At 56.7% G+C, this 15,655-nt stretch overlaps 1 protein-coding gene across 2 annotated transcripts; it reads right to left on the reverse strand.

Moving 5' to 3' along the window:
- Positions 1–606: 606 nt before the first annotated feature.
- Positions 607–13,697, reverse strand: INSYN1 (inhibitory synaptic factor 1). 2 transcript variants are annotated; one of them, XM_061430314.1, is made up of 3 exons: positions 12,958–13,697; positions 11,802–12,508; positions 607–1,441 (listed from the first exon to the last, which is right to left on the reverse strand). In XM_061430314.1, exons 2-3 carry the CDS (start codon positions 11,955–11,957, stop codon positions 719–721), a joined length of 879 nt encoding a protein of 292 aa, XP_061286298.1. In that variant the 5' UTR covers positions 11,958–12,508; positions 12,958–13,697; the 3' UTR covers positions 607–718. The 2 variants fall into 2 exon arrangements, with proteins under 2 accessions (XP_061286298.1, XP_061286297.1); XM_061430313.1 differs by having other exon boundaries at positions 12,939–13,697.
- Positions 13,698–15,655: the final 1,958 nt, after the last annotated feature.

Raw genomic sequence — 15,655 nt, forward strand, 5'->3', positions numbered from 1 at the left:
GCGCATGGGAGCTGAAAGGATTGGGAGTGGTCCAGGTTCTCAAAACAGACCTCTGCCCAGCCCAGCCTGGCCCTCCAGGGTCTGCAGGTTTCTGAGCATGGAGGCCCAATCATGCTAGTGTCTTTTTCCTTCCCTGTGTGCTGGGCAACCCTGAGATGGGAGAGGGGGTGGGATTGGATGCACTCAGGTAAGGGAAGGAGAAGCAAAAGTCAACCTCGGGGTAAAAGGCATAAAAGGCACGGGCGTGTGACTGACCGGGCCCAGCCGGAGTGACGCCACCCCCAGACCCTCGGTCCTGCAGTCTCTTCCGAATCACTGACCATGAGCCCTGGCCTCGGACCTGCAGCTTGGGAGCTCTTCTCTTGCTCACGAATCCCCTTCAGGGCAAGGCCCAGACTGTTAGCCAGCCTCCACCACTGTGCTCTGCAGGGGTGGGGGTGGGGGTCCCAGGTCATACTTCCCCTTCCTCATTTCTACACATTTGGATGCCCCCTTCAGGGGTCCTGCTGTGAGAAGGAAGGGAGGGTGGTTCTGGCCACGCTTCCTGGGAACTAAGAGGTAAGCAGGCATCTTGTGTCCAAGATGAGCTTTGTGAAAGCCTTGGGGCCTGTGGGCTGGATCCTTAGCATTTTAAAATTTTATTATGACTGCGTTTGTTTAAATATATATATATATTTATAGCTCTATGTGCCCACCGCCCCCCAGCCCCTCCCCAGCCCTAGTTTTTCCCCTTGGCTTTCTGTCTGGTGGCCGTGTAGGGCAGCACCGTCTGCGTGCTCTTGTCCGACACTGTTTGGGTACTGCTATTCCGTGTGACCCTGCGGGTCTGCTCAGGGACCGAGGTGGGGCCTGAGCGGCGTCCAGTCAGAGGAGAGCGCCTGGGCTTGTAGGGAGCTGGGGAGGGCTTGAGGGGGCCAGCAGGGGCCTCTGTGTGGGCAGGCTCCGGGGACAGGCCCCCCTCCTCCTCTGCGGCCTCCTCCTCGCCGTCCCCCTCCTCGTCGTCACAGCACAGAGCGTGGTAGAGCACTTTGTCGCTGAACCGCACCCTTTCCCGCGTCCCCGGGGTCCGCTGGGGCAGCTGGCCCTTCACAGGGCCGGCGCTGAAGGCCTCCTCACTGGAGGAGTCCGGGGTCTCCACCCGGGGCCCGTTGGGGACGGGCAGGCCACCGTTCATGAGCCGGTAGTCTGGGCCGGCCCCCGGCCGGGTCGACTCGGGGCCGTCCACGGAGTCTGAGGGCGTGGAGATGTCCAGGAAGGAGCAGAACTCCCAGCTGTCCGAGAGGATGTCGGCCGTCATAAAGTCCAGGTGGCCAAGGTCAAAGGGGCCGCCCACGCCTGCCTTGTCGCTGCTGGAGGTGCTGCTCACAGTGGCTGTGGTCCAGTCATCTGGCTCCAGTTCAAAGTCGAAGTCCGAGGTTAGTTTATCGATTTGGCTCACCACCTGGCCGGGCAAGGGGAGAGGAGTGAGCGGCCAGCGTCACCAAGGTGCGAGTGTGCCCTGTCCCAGCCTTGGCTAATGACCCTACAGGACACAGGTGGACTTGAGTTCACAGGTTTGCTCGCCCTGTTGAGGGCCAAAGCTGGACCAAGGTTAACACAGCTGGTTCGGGCCATCCACCTGTTTTCCACTCCTCAGTGCCTCTGGGAGAGGGAGGGTGCCTTCCAGCCCTGCACCCCATCCTTTCACACACATCCCCTCCTGCCCCAAAGCCAGATGCTGTTCTGGGGGGCAGCCCTAGTTCTCAGAGTTGGGTCTTCCTTTGATTGGGGACCATTTGAAACAGGGCTGAGAGATTCCAGCAAGTCCATTCAGTGGCAGGATGAGAAGCCCACCCACCCTCGGAGAGGAAATTAGATGTGAAAACCGCAAAAAGACTGTCCAGGCTTTCTGAAACATCCTGGACCGGCCTCTGCAGCAGGTCAGAAACTGGCCCCATGGGTCTCCATCACCCCACCCCTACATAGATAGCCCCAGAGCCTCCTCTCTCCTCCCTTTCCCCACTGCTTGATGAGTGGAGATCAATCCTGGCTTGTGGGGGAAGGAATAAAGCAAGCATTATTTGGTAAGCAATAAGAAAATCATCCATCCTGGGCCCAGAGCTGCTTGTTAAATGCACTCGGGCTGCAGAGGTCAGTGCACCCCCCAGGTCCTGCCCCGTACAGGTAGCCCTGCCTCAGGATGGCCCCTCGCCGAGGCCAGGTCAGCACAGACACCGGTGATGAAGACAGTGAGGGGGGAAGGGAGACCAGGCAGAGACACAGGGAGAGGACAGAGCAAGGGGAGGAGAGGAGATGCAGGCCGGAATCCAAGCCAGCAAAACAACAACAAAAGCAAAGCCGAAGGACCAGAGACCCGGGGACAAAGACAGACACAACGAGTCATCAGGCCCCGGAGGCGGCTCCCAGCCCTCTCAGAGCTCTCTCCCTGGGGTCGGAGCGGTCAGTCAGTTCATTAACTAAAAAAGTCCCTAATTCAACAAACCTTTACTGAAGACAAATGCTGTCCAGGGATGTGCTAGGAGTTCGGCAAGGAGCAGCGTTGGTGAGTGCTCCAAAGTACAAGAGGAAAGCCAGGGTGAAGATGGCCAGCCAGGAGCCCGGCTCAGTGGGGTGTCCGCCTCATCAGGAGTCAGGGGCTCTGACGCCAGAGACCTGCTCAGTCATTTTCCCTCTCTAGGTCTCAGTTTCTCAATCTGTGAACGGGGAGTTGGGTGGCTTATCTATCTCCAAGTTTCCTTCCATCTGTAAGGTTCTAGGACTCTGTGCTTAGAGGACTTGAGACACTCTTTGGGGGAGTCAGTGCCTAGGGATGCCCACTTCCCACAGCCCCAGACTAGGGGTGGAAGGAACTCTTGGCAGAGGCCTGTGGAAAAGCTGGGGGCAAAAAGACACCCAAGTTCCTGATTTGGACATCAAATGCTCTATGTGTCTTTGAGTAACTCACATAACCTCTCTGGACTTCAGCTTCAGTCACACCAAGGGGGTATGAGAATCCTGGCCCTGCCAACCTCATTAGAACTTCCTGGGGAGCAGTGAGAAGCCACTGCTCCCAATGCCCTAGGGCTCTCTGGGGGCACTGGTGATAAAAGTGACATGATCTCCCAGCTCTGAGCACCTACTACGTGTCAGGCTTTCCACCCACGAGATCATCATGGCCTGGATGTATAGATGACGGGCCCAAGAGACCAGTCACTGGGGACCTGAGATTCCTACCCCCACCAGCCCTGCAACACTGCACACGGCTGAAGTGCTGCCATGATTTCTGGGCCTGGACAGCCAATGCGTATAAACTCCATCCTCCAGTCTGGTCACCCCTTCTTATGCCCTCCACTGCCCAGAATGACTCCTGTACCTCAGAGAAGCTAGCATCCCCCTGAAACCTTTGTGTAAACCAAGCCCCATGTGAGAGCTAGTGGGAGCCCTGGCCTCGAGTAGGGGCTCTCAAACCCAAAGGTAAGGGCTCTCAAACCCAAATGCACAGAAGTAGGGGATGTATATATACACATAACTGATTCATTTTGTCATACAGCAGAAAATGACACAACCTTGTAAGGCAATTATACTCTAATGAAAACAGACAAAAAACCCAGACGTGCATCAGCCAACTCCCAGTGTTCTATTCAGGAGGTCCTGGTGGGGCTCGAGAGGTGCATATCTGACAAGCTTCGAGATGGTTCTCCTGCTGCTGTTGGTTCAGGAACAGACTTGGAGGACTACTGGTGTGGTGGACTGGACTTCCCAGGTGGCACAGTGGTAAAGAACCCGCCTACCAATGCAGGAGTGGCAGGAGATGGCAGGTTCGGTCCCTGGGTTAGGGAGATCCCCTGGAGTAGGAAATGGCAACTCACGCTAGCATTCTAGCCTGGAGAATCCCATGGACAGAGGAGCCTGGTGGGCTACAGTCCATGGGCTCCCAAAGAGTCAGATACAACTGAACATGCATGCAATAGGCCTAGCAGACTGGGGATTTAAGCTGGTGAAAAATAGCAGCCCAGGCACTGCCACCCTCAGGAAAGGCCCTGTGCCTCTGGGACAGCCACACCCTCTAATTAGATTCCCCTGATCAAGCACTGCTGCTGAGAGTCTGCTGCTACCTGAGGTTGCGAGGATGACGGTAGGAATCTGGAGTCAAATGACTCGGCTGTGAGCTCACAGGGTTGGCCGAGGCCAAGCCGGGCCCCGAAGCTGGGTTCCTAATGCCCTGTGAGGAAGATGCAGGGTCCACAGAGCAAGAGCCCTAGAACCCTCAGATCAGGACGGTCTCCATGCCCAAGAAGCCCTTGCCAGCCCCCTGCTCAGGAGGCCTTCAGGTTGGGGCCCTTCCCCTTCTCTTTCAGAATGCCCTCCTCTGCTTCCATTCTGGGAGAGTGGAGGGAAAGAAGGGAAGGAGGGCTGGGCTCAGGTCCCAAGCCTGCCTCATCTTGGCTAAGAGGTTTGAGCGGCAAGTGATTTCCCTCTCCATATCCCATTTCCTCCCCTGTAAAACAGGATGACACGCCTCTATTCACCAGATATTAGAGATGCAATAGATAGGAATGTGCTTTAAACTGCAGAGTCTGCACAGACACTTAAGAACCTGGGCTCTGAAGCCAGACGCAGGGTCCAACCTCACCACTTACAGGCTGGGTGACCTTAGCTCAGTTACTCAGCTTCTCTGGGCCTAAATGTCTTCATCCAAGGAGAATTCTAGTAGTACCTACTTGATAAGGCTCTGGTAAGGAGTTAATGACTTGATGCACAGAGAGTGCAAAGAACAACATAGACCCCCAATATCCACTGTGCACCTGTGGGTGCTAACATACGGCCAGGCCCCTGGCATCTGGTCCGAGAGCAAACTCAAGTCAGCTCTTTACCAAAGGAATGCCACTGTAACAGGGACACTTCCAGTGCCTGTGGCAGAATAATGGGATATTATTAGACCTTTCAAACTGCAGCACACGGGTGGCCCCTATGTTCCCTCAAGTAAAGCTGTCTACAGACAGTATAGGAGAAGAGATACTACAGGTCAAATAGCTGAGCCTCACAGGCAAATCTTGGTCTGCTCCACGGGTGAGACATGTCACACTCACCAGATGAATGACATCAGTGAGGGTCGGAAGGGAGCGACACGCCGTGGGGACCCAGATGGTCTGCAGGGGGCCCGGGTCAGTCCACAACCCCTGCTGCCCATCCCCGGGGCCTCATTTCACGGGGCCAGTGTGGAGGGCAGGATTGGGGGCAGGTCCCAGGCTAACCGCCTCTCTGCTTTGGCTGCCTTGAAATCTATGATTTCTCTCTGAGATTTAATAATCATTTTGCCTACATGTAATGTGGGATTGTCTTGGAGTGCAGGGAAATAATTATATACACAGAAGGAAAGAAAGGGGAAGAGAGAGAATGGAAAGAGAAATAGAAATCACAGAACCACAGACCTTTGAAGCCAAGAGGGCCTGGAGCCACCACTGAGACCACCTTTCTCATTGTGCTTGCTGATGAGAAACTGAGACCCAGAGACCAGGAGTCGAGCTGAGACTGGAGGTGGATGGGAGTTCAGAACAGGAATCACCTGCTCTATGGGGGGGCAAGAGTAAACACTAGATAGGAAGGGCAGGGTTAAGGGCTGCGACAAAACCTGCTGGGTCCTAAACCCTGTCCCTAAGGGTGTCCACAACCCATGTTCTGATCATGGCCTCAGCTACCCCCCTGAACATGGCACCCATCCAGTCTCCCCACTGACAGCGACCTCCAGTCCAGCTCCCTTTCCATCCACAGACCTTCCTAGTCAGCCACCAGGACTACATCACTCATCTGCTTCCAGCTCTTCCTGGCTCCCCAAACTCCTGAACCTCCCAAACACAATCCAACACCAAATCTGATCACAGGTCCTGTTTTCTCCAGCAAGCAGCCTCCAACCCTGCCAGGCCCACTCCACAGAACTCACTTGTGCCTCTGTGCCTCACCTGGCATGTCTCCTTTCTTTCCTACTCATTCCCTCTCACTTCCATAAGGAAGTCTTCCCTGATCCCCAGTTGAAGACAGGTTCCCTGTGAAAGGATCTCAAAGCACCCCGCACCTCTCCTGATTTTCCAATAGTTCTTGCTGCTACCATTTTATGTGTACATGTGACTGATGTCTGTGACCTCACTAGACAGGAAGCCTCATGAGAGGCAGGACTAGATCTGTCTTGCCCACCACTGCAGCCCCAGTTTAGTACAGGGATTGGCACATTTTTTACAGACACAGCTTTTGACTAGTGCATGAGTTCAGAGAGAGGACTTAATAAAAACCACTTGGGGCTTCTTTTATGAGAAAAAGTTCCACAGTCTTAGACATCCCAACATTGCCTGCCCTAGCCCGCCTCCACTGCTGGTTGAGACCCCTCTCCACGGAAAGCATGAATGTGTTCCCTAAGGCCTCAGGTTGAGGACCCAGGGAGCCCTGGGACCCGTTTATCCCCTCCCCGCTCACCTCTGGTCTCTTCAACTCTCTTGACAAGCTGCTACTCCTTCCTACCCTCCCAGGTCCCTGGGCAGCTGGTTATATAACTGGGGATTCTGCATTATTTATGATCACTGATTATTTTTTAATTCTTGATTATGTTACTTATTGTCTTCCTGGGGGGCTGTGGAGTTGGGGAAAAGGGGTGGGGAGCGAGTTGACCGTGATACATGATTCTCAACCTGCAATTTGGCCTAACTGGCTAAGGAGCTTTGTGAATCTGTCCGGAGGAGGAGAGCTCGAAGGGAAAAGGGAGGAAAGGAAGGTGAGAAAAAAAAAATAATAAGAAAAAATCCACACAATTCTTGCTGAGCTGCGGGTGATGGAACTGACCCACTTTGGCACAGCTCTGTGGTCCCCAGCCTCTCTTGCTCCAGCTGCCTCCTGGCTGGGCCACATTTATCTCATGCCTGCACAGCCCTTGGCTTCCCTGCCACCTCATATGCAGCGCCTTGCCCAGGGGACTGCACAATCACCACCGGGCTTGTTCCCCTTCAACACTGGATGGGGGATCCTCCACCACCACCCCTGGCTGTGAAGGGTTTGTGCCCACCCCTCCATCCTCCTTAGGTGTTCGGGCCAAAGTGGGCAACTGTGCCCTTAAGCTACGTCCTACCCAAGAGTCAGTGATGATGTGAGAGACACTAGTGATCAACAAAATAAGTACCCTTGAACCCCGATATGCTGAGTGACATCTTGGGGAGGGGCGAACTGAGGAGGAGGAGGAGGCCAGGGACCTCTTCAAGGTAAGCTCAGCACCCAGGAGGCCAAAGGCAAGGCCCTTACCCCTGGCCTTTGGGGTTCCCAGTTGGCAGGGATCAGGGAGAGCAGGGGCTTCCCTGGTGGCTCAGCTGATAAAGAATCCACCTGCAAAGCTGGAGACCTGGGTTTGATCCCTGGGTTGGGAAGATCCCCTGGAGGAGGGCATGGCAACCCACTCCAGTAGTCTGGCCTGGAGATCCCCATGGACAGAGGAGCTTGGTGGGCTACAATCCATGGGGTCGCAGAGTTGGACACAACTGAGTGACTAAGCACAGCACAGGGAGAGAGAGCAGTGGGGAGGCAGACCTCCACCCAGAAATACAACCAGGAGATTCCTGGAGAGCAGGTGGGATTCTCCCTGAGAACAAAATCCATATTCCATACTGTGGCCTGCAAGGCTCTGTGTAACCTGACTCCCTGTTTGACCTACCTTTCTGCTTTTCTCCTCCTAGTTCACTCCACTTCAGCTGCACTGCCTTCCTTGCTAATCCTGAAAACACCAAGCTCATTTCTTCCCCAGGACCTTTGCACAGGCTGTTCCCACTGCCTGGAAAGCTCATCCCCTAGATACCACCCTCACTTCCTTTGGCTCTCAGTTCAACAGCCATCTTATTGGAAACACTCTTCCTATCCCCATCACTGTCACTCTCTATCCCCTTTCCCTGCTGCACAAGGGTGGGACTGTCCACTGTTGGAGGTAATAAAGGTGCCAGCCAGGAGGTCAGGGTCCTGACTTTGACCTCTGATGATAGCTAAGAAGCAGATGTGATTCTAAAAGCCATACATGGAATAAGGAGCAGGCCAGTGCTTGAATATTTCATTAGTAATATCTAACAAATACGGAGTAAGTTTTGTGCCCATCGTTCTGCTAAGTACTTTATATGTAATACACATTTAATTCTCATCACAACCCTGAGGCTGAGGAGTGGGATGGGGAGTGTAAAATTCATTATCCTCATTTACATGGAAAATGGAAGCACAGCAAGGTAAAGTAACTCTCCCAAGTTTACACAGCTGGGTAGGGGGCAGAGTTGGATCTGAACCAGAGCATGTGGTTACAGAGCCATGATCTTGGCCCTGAGGCTGTGCTCTATCTCTAAAGTAAGATCCATAGAATTTTGAGGAGCTTAGAGAACCTGCTGGGACTGGCCTGGCACTCTGGAGTTTTGGGGAACCTAGGGGAGCTGAGGCTAATTAAAGATTGACCATCACATCTCTCTGCAGCACAATTTTAGCTTTCAAAGCATTTACATTCCTCACCTCACTCAGTCCATTAAACTACTCTTCCCATTCATGGGACAGAACTTGTTCCTCATCACCTGTGAGGCCAATGGGAGAGCTGCAGAAGGGTTTGGCAGGGTAGGGGAGGTATAGTACGGGAAACTCCAAACCCTTTAGGGAAATGAGTAGGTGTTGGCCCCCTTTCATGTGTGCATGCTAAGTCACTTCAATCATGTCTGACTCTTTGTGACCCTAGGGACCCGAGCCCCTAGGCTCCTCTGTCCTTGGGATTCTCCAGGCAAGAATACTGGAGTGGGTTGCCATGCCTTCCTCCAGGAGATCTTCCTGACCCAGGGATTGAACCCATGTCTCAATGTCTACCTGCATTGGCAGGTGGGTTCTTTATCACTAGGGCCATCTGGGAAGCACGTTGGCCCCCTTACCCCATGCCAAACCCCGATGAAGTGCTAAGATAACACTGAGATGCAAATGATCATCATCCCCATCTCAGAGATGAGCAAACTGAGGCTCAGGGGCCTGGGGAAGGAGGGCTTTAGTGTCCCTCATCTTTTGATGAACTTCAGGCTGTATGCTCAAGAAGGGGAAGAGAGTCTGCCATGAAGGGTGATGTCCAGGGCTGGTGAAGAGAGCAGCAGAGAGAGGATGACAGAGGTTGATACAACTGAGCCCTTTCTCTCTGCTGGCCTTGCTCCTTAGTCCAGCATCTCCTGCTACTCCCAGCAGTCTTGCTTGTGAATCTTGTCTTCACATCTAAGTACTTTCCCCCTCTGACATGAGAACCCCATTGGTGAGCTCTGAGCTGGTACTGCCTGGGGAGTAGGGTGTGATAAGGTGAGGAAGCCAGTGTCTGCCACTGTCTTGACCTTGGGCCCACCCACACCCTCAAGGGAAAATGCCACACCGAGCTTCCAAGGAGAGGCTGACAGATCATGGGTTCCAGGGAGCAGGGGGACTGCAACACTTTACTCCAAACCCCACCCGAACCCAGTAACCCCATTCCTGACAAATCCCATCCTATAGGAAGTCGGCTATGGCATCTCTTCCTCTGTCTGGGCCTCTCAGAGCCTTGCCTGCCTTCCACTTCCTCTGCTCATTACCCCATGTCCAGACCCTGCCTGGGGGATGGGGGAGCTCTGAGGCTTGGCCCCTCTCCCAGCTGGGTGCCATTGGCAGCGGGCAGGCAATGGCATACGGGGTAGACTCTGGTTGCCATAGCAACCTGCCAAAGTCTTGGGTGGAGGCACATGGCCTACAGGGTGTATGGAGGGTGGGGACTCATCTCTCCCCATCCTAGCTCAGGCCTCTGGGCTGCAAAGCCTGGGAATCTGGAGCTCTGCTGTTTGAGACATGGGAGCGGGTGAGTGTGTGTGCTGGTAAGGAACACATAAAAGATCCGCAAATGAACTGTCACACTTCTAAGCTCCCTGCCTCATCCCTAAAGGGTACACCTCAGAGCATCACAGCATGAGCATAAGGTGTCCCCTCTAGAAGGCCCCTGTCAAAATGCAAAGACAATCATTAGTCCACCTGCTGAAGCCCCAGCATAGGCATCAGAAACTTGAGTTCTAGGCTTAGTTCTGCCACTGGTAGGCTATGTGACCTTACACAAGCCCCTGTCCCTCTCTGGCCTCAGTTTCTTCAACAGCAAACAAACAGGGCTAGTCTGGATGACCTGTGAGATGCCTTCAAACTGTGGATGGCTACGTAGCAGGGGAAGATGAAGGTAGGTGCCTGGAAGATGCTCAGTTGGGAGAAGGCTCTACGCATATCAAAGCTGCCTCCCGGCTTCGAGTCAATCCTGGCTCTTTCTCAGCAGGCTTGCTGGGGCATAGGTCCCATGCTCCTCCTGCCGAGGACAGAGACTTTGGATAGTTTCCATGACCCTGATGGGACCACAGAGCATCTGAAAGTTGGTTGGGGGGCAAGTCAAAGTGGGAACTGCAGTCCTCTGGACCACTGAGGTTGGGAGAGCAGGGGTTGCTCAGGGGCACCTGATCTTTGATCTCCAGACTTAATTCCTCAAAGATGTTTGGCTTAGATTGCGGCCAGCCCAGTCCATGGGAAGAAGCACCACCACTTCTCTCTGTCTGCAGCAATAGCCATTCCTATCGCCTGAGAAAGGATGCTCCATTAGGCTGACCCCAGGTAGAGGGGTTGCCCTGCTCAACCTCTGCTTCTGTCCCAGCATCTCTACAATCCCCTCTGCTCTGAACATGACTCCCTTCAAACACCCTCTGCTCCTCGGTTCTCAGGCCAGGCTGGAATGCCACTTTGACAGTCGGGAGTGGGTCTGCCACCATCACCTCCTCTTCCAAACCCTCTGAGAACCCCCATCTTCCCCACACAGCTGGCTGGGGAGAGCTCAAGCCCATAACTCCAGTTCAGTCACTCTCCCTGCCATTTCTGCAGGGACCCTGGTTACAAGGAGTTGAAATTTGCCTAAAGCCCACCTGGCTGGTGTAATGGCACCCAGCGGGCAAATTCAGGCCAGCGGCTCAGAACGCTGGTCATGCATTTCGGGCTCGAACACAGCCCAGGAGGCAGGGCTGAGGACATGTGAATCTCATTACCCTGGCAATGTGGGAAGTGGTAATTAAACCGGCTCCGCTTAGAAAGGCAGAGAGGGATACACATACCAGGATCTCTCGGTGACTTTCAGCCTTGGCGGAAAAAAAAAAAAAAAACCATTTGGAACCATGGGACACGGATGCATCCTTCAGAGGAGCTCCCTGCCCCTGGAAACATACACAGGAACGATGATATCCACTAGCAGCTCCTAGACCCGCTTCGGGGCACAGAAGGCAAAGCCAGCTTTCATTTTTCCAGGTTCAGGGTTCTAAGCATCTGTGTGATCTCCAGGGAATGCTCAGAGCTGGGACTTGAGTGGTAGGGACTATCTCAGTAAAGCCACCCACACTCTCCCAGTGCCCTCTATAAGCCAGTCAGCGTCTGGGAGGCAGATGGTGGGGTCAAAGGTCAGCTGGGTGCCAGAAGACTGTCTTCTACTAAGAGGCTGTGGTGGGATTACACCTTTTATTGGCCACCATGGCAGCTCTGAGCCATGGGCCCACAACATGCTGCCTAAGCAGTCCCTGGATCAAGGAGGCCCCTCCAGCCGTGGGGTACAGTGACATCTTTAGCAAAGCAGATGTGGGGAAAGGAGAACAAGAAGCAAGTGCCAAGCAGAGTGACACAGGTGCATACAGCTTTGCTCATGCACGTGTGCATGCACACACACACACACAAACACACACATGTGAGTATGTTTTGGTGCCAGGCCCAGGATACCTGGCCTAGGGGCTGCCCAGCCCATCACTCACCTCCCTTAGCTCCTTGGCCACCTCCTTGAGCTCTCGCAGGATGTCCTCCAGCTGCCCGATGACCATCTTCATGCGCTGTCGAATTCGCTCCCGCTCGCCACCACTGCTGGGGTCGTCACTGGGCTGCCCGAGGTCCGGGGTGCCCCGAATGTTCATCCTTCACCACGTGGCCGCAGGCCTGCCCATGCTCCCCCCAGCCAAGCACACGCTGCGTCTTCCTCCGCGGAGCCCCCCTCAGCCGGGCAGAGCTCCACATCTTAACGGCCCCCCAGCCCACCCTGGCCCTGGACGGCCCTCACCCAGCCCCAGCCCCCTGCCACCACCCCACTCCTCCACCTCTGGGTGGAGAATGGGACACCCAGAGGGAGACAGGCTGACTGAGGGGGTCAAGGTGAGGACACAGGAGGGCAGGGGGAGGGGCCGTGGGTCTCAGGAGTGGCTTCCAGGACTTGAAGTGCCTGTGGGTATGCTGAGCTGGACACAGAGGCAGGGGGATGACTCTGCAGGGACTAAGGGTAAAAGGTGCCCTTGGGATGGACAGAAGGCAGCAGTAATCCCCTCACAACTCCTAGGCAATTGCAAAGGCCGAGGTGTCAAGATGCAACAGACACCTGCAGAGGGATAGTGGCCAGGGCCTTCCAGATGTGAAGGGGGCTCCAGATGTGGGTGGCTCTGGGAAGGGAGCCGGCTTGGAGGAGGGCAGCCCCCTGCAGAGAGAGCGAGCCTGGCGTCAGCCTTCCCAGGCTGCAGCACCAGCCGGCAATGCAATGCCGCTGCCTCCCTCCTCACCCGAGCCTGCACCCTTCCTCGCTGGGGATTGGAGTTTTTTTGTTTGTTTGCTTGTTTTTTCCTTTGTGGGGAGGGATGGTGGAGGCAGGTGCTCTAGCGCACAGCTCCTCCTCTAGAGGGGAAAGAGGGAGCCCCTGCTTTAAAAGCATAAGTCCTCAGCCTGCCATGGGGCACCCTGCCCTGGCTCCTGCCACCCCCACCCAGGCCTGGCCCCGCTGGTTCACTGGAGGGCCCCTCCAGTCTTCCTTGCTCTCTCCTAGTGCCCCGGGGGTGCTCTCGTTCCCAGCTGGACCTTCCCTTCCCCAGCCCCGCCTTCCGTCAGAACCCCCACTCCGCTCTCGGACTCACCAAGGGTGGGGGCACCGACCTTCCTTCCGAGCAGCGTCGGGGGCCAAGTCCCAAGACGAGGTTGGGGGCCCCCAAGGCTCCCTAGGGCGGGCTTCTCTCTCTGGACCCTTCGGCCCCTGGCCTCAAGGAGGTCCTCAGAGCCGCCACCGGAGACATCTGGGCGGTGGGAGGGGGCGGGGCCTCCACGCTCCAAGGAAGGGGGCCGGAAAAATCTCCGTCAACCCCCGCCGGGCTCCGGTGGGGGGGGAATGAGCAAGGTTCCTGCGGGTCCGGGGCTCCGAGGCCACAGGTGACTCGGGCACAGGGCGACCGAGGCGACGCCGGGCCGGTCCCAGCGCGCGAGCCAAAGTCGGAGGGATCGGAGGGCGCCGGGATCCCCTCAGCCCACGCCCGGTATTCCCCGGGCTCGGCACCGTCCGGGATCCGCTCTGTCCAGTCCAGATCGGCCGGCTCCGGGCTCCACCGTGGTCTCTGCCCTGCCGAGAGTGAGCTGGCACCCGTGGGCGCCCGGGACACGCTCAGTCCGGACCCAGAACGACCGCGCTCCGGCACCTGCGGCGTCCGGAGCGGCCGCGAGGGTCCGCTCAGCCCAGCCCCGCGGTCCTCCCGGGGCGACAACGCTCTCGCGGCTCAGTCCAAGTCCACGGTCGGAACGGTCCGGAATCGCCGGGTCCCGGGGGGAGGGGCGATGTTGGCCGTGGGGACCCGGTCTCCTCCGGGCCGGGCCGAGAGTGCGCGGGGCAGGGAACCCGGCCGGGCTGGGTCTGGCGGCCCGGGCGCGGGCGGGAGGGGCGCCGGGCGGAGGGGAGGAGGCGAGAAGAGCGAGAGGAGGAAGCGAGGCGAGGGGAGCCGAGGGGAGGGGGCGCGCGGCGAGCCTGGCGGGCCGGGGCGCACAGGGCTTGCAGCCTCCGCTCCGCCGCCTCCCGCCCGCTGGCTCTCGGCTCGCCGCCTGGCCAGCCCCCGGGCGCCGGGTTTGCCGGTGGGGCCACCGGGCGCCGGGTCTGGCTGGGCCTCCCTCGGCCGCCTCGCCCCGCCCTGCCCCGCCGGGCTCCGCGGGCCTGGGCCCGCTCCCCGAGCGCCGCGCCGCCCGCGCCCCGGCCGCCCCCGGCCCGGCCCGCCGCCCCCCGCCGGACTGGCCGCCCGGGCGGGCGCTGGCTCCCTCAAAGGCCGCCCGGCTGGCTCGGCTCCGCTCGCCTCGGCGCTGTAAGGGAAGGGGCCGGCCCGGCGCGCCGGGAGGGAGCTTTTAAAGCGACACACACGCCTCCCAGCGCCGAGCACCGAGCGCGCGAGCCGGGGGGTCTCGCCACCCGGGGGACGAGGAAGCGTCCAGCGCTGACGGGGCTGGAGGCGGACTCTCCCGAGCGCAGTCCTGTTGACCCCGGGATGCGGAGGGGCAGCGGCTAGGGGCTTACTCAGTTCCTACCTTTCCGTAAGCCCCCATTACCCCTGCCCCCACTGCGGTGCGCTCCGGGCTTCCCTTTCGGCTAAATTTCCCGCATCAGACCTTCCTCCTTCTCCCTGTCATACCTCAAACTACTCCCAGACATGGCCTTAAATCAGATTAATTAAGAAAATGCAATACCGACGACATTTGCTGAGCACCTACTGTATGCCGCCAGGCTGTGTCTGGGCTGGATGGAGTTGGAGATTCCGTAGATGGATGAAAGAGATACATTAGACACGGGTCATTTTGTTCAGTTCCTTATCCATTCACTCAACATTTATTCAGCACCTTCTGTGTACCAGACCCCACGCTAGACTCTGGGGTCACAGGAAGGAAAAGCAGCATTTCAGGAAGCTCACAGCTTGTGGGGACATTCCTGAGTAAACTCACAGGTGGTAAATGCAGAGCAAAGGCAAATTCTAGAAGCAACGATAAGGGGGGGGGGGTGGGGGTGGTGGGAGCAACCCAGCCCAGCGGCTGGCAGGCTGTCCCTGAGGCAACCCCTGAGCTGAATCTCAAAGGAGAAGTAGGAGTTACCCAGGTGACTGTCAGTGTGGAGGAGGTGGGGGTGAGCCTTCCAGGCAGGGAGGAGGGTGAGAGCAGAGGCTCAAAAGCAGAAGTGAGGGGAGGCGGAGTTTGAACCAACTGTGGCCTTTTAGAGATATTTTGACAGCTCTGTGGAAAGTGGATTAGAGGAAGACCAGATCCTGAGAGACTCAGTCAGAGGCCATGGTTTGAAGCTTGGATTTTATACTGAGGTAGAGGGAAGACTCATTGGAAAAGTCCCTGATGCTGGGAAAAATTGAGGGCAGAAGTAGAGGATGTCAGAGGATGAGATGGCTGGATGGCATCACCAGTGCAATGGACATGAACTTGGGCAAACTTCAGGAGATGGTGAGGGACAGGTAGGCCTGGCGTGCTGCAGTCCATGGGGTCGCAAAGAGTCAGACGTGGCTGGGCAACTGAACAACAATAAAGTGGGAAGCTGTGGTCTTAGTGAGGAGCCTGGTCCTGCTCACCTCTCAGGAGATCCCTCCAGGGCGTTGTGGATGGTGGATCTGAGAGCGAGGCCCCTGACAGGAGACCAACAGTTAGGAGGCTGAGAGAGGAGGGCGTCTACACAGCGGTAGGAATGGAGAGGTGGCAATGCTTCAAGAAATCACTCAGGAGAGTATGGGAGGACTTGGAGAGGGAGTGGTGGTCAAGGATGCCTCTGCTAATAGCTTGAGAGACTAGGTAGATTGTTGTGCCACGCACTGAGTTAGAAGAACAG

Source organism: Bos javanicus, chromosome 10 (genome assembly GCF_032452875.1).
Source record: "Bos javanicus breed banteng chromosome 10, ARS-OSU_banteng_1.0, whole genome shotgun sequence".
Classification (NCBI taxonomy): domain Eukaryota; kingdom Metazoa; phylum Chordata; class Mammalia; order Artiodactyla; family Bovidae; genus Bos; species Bos javanicus.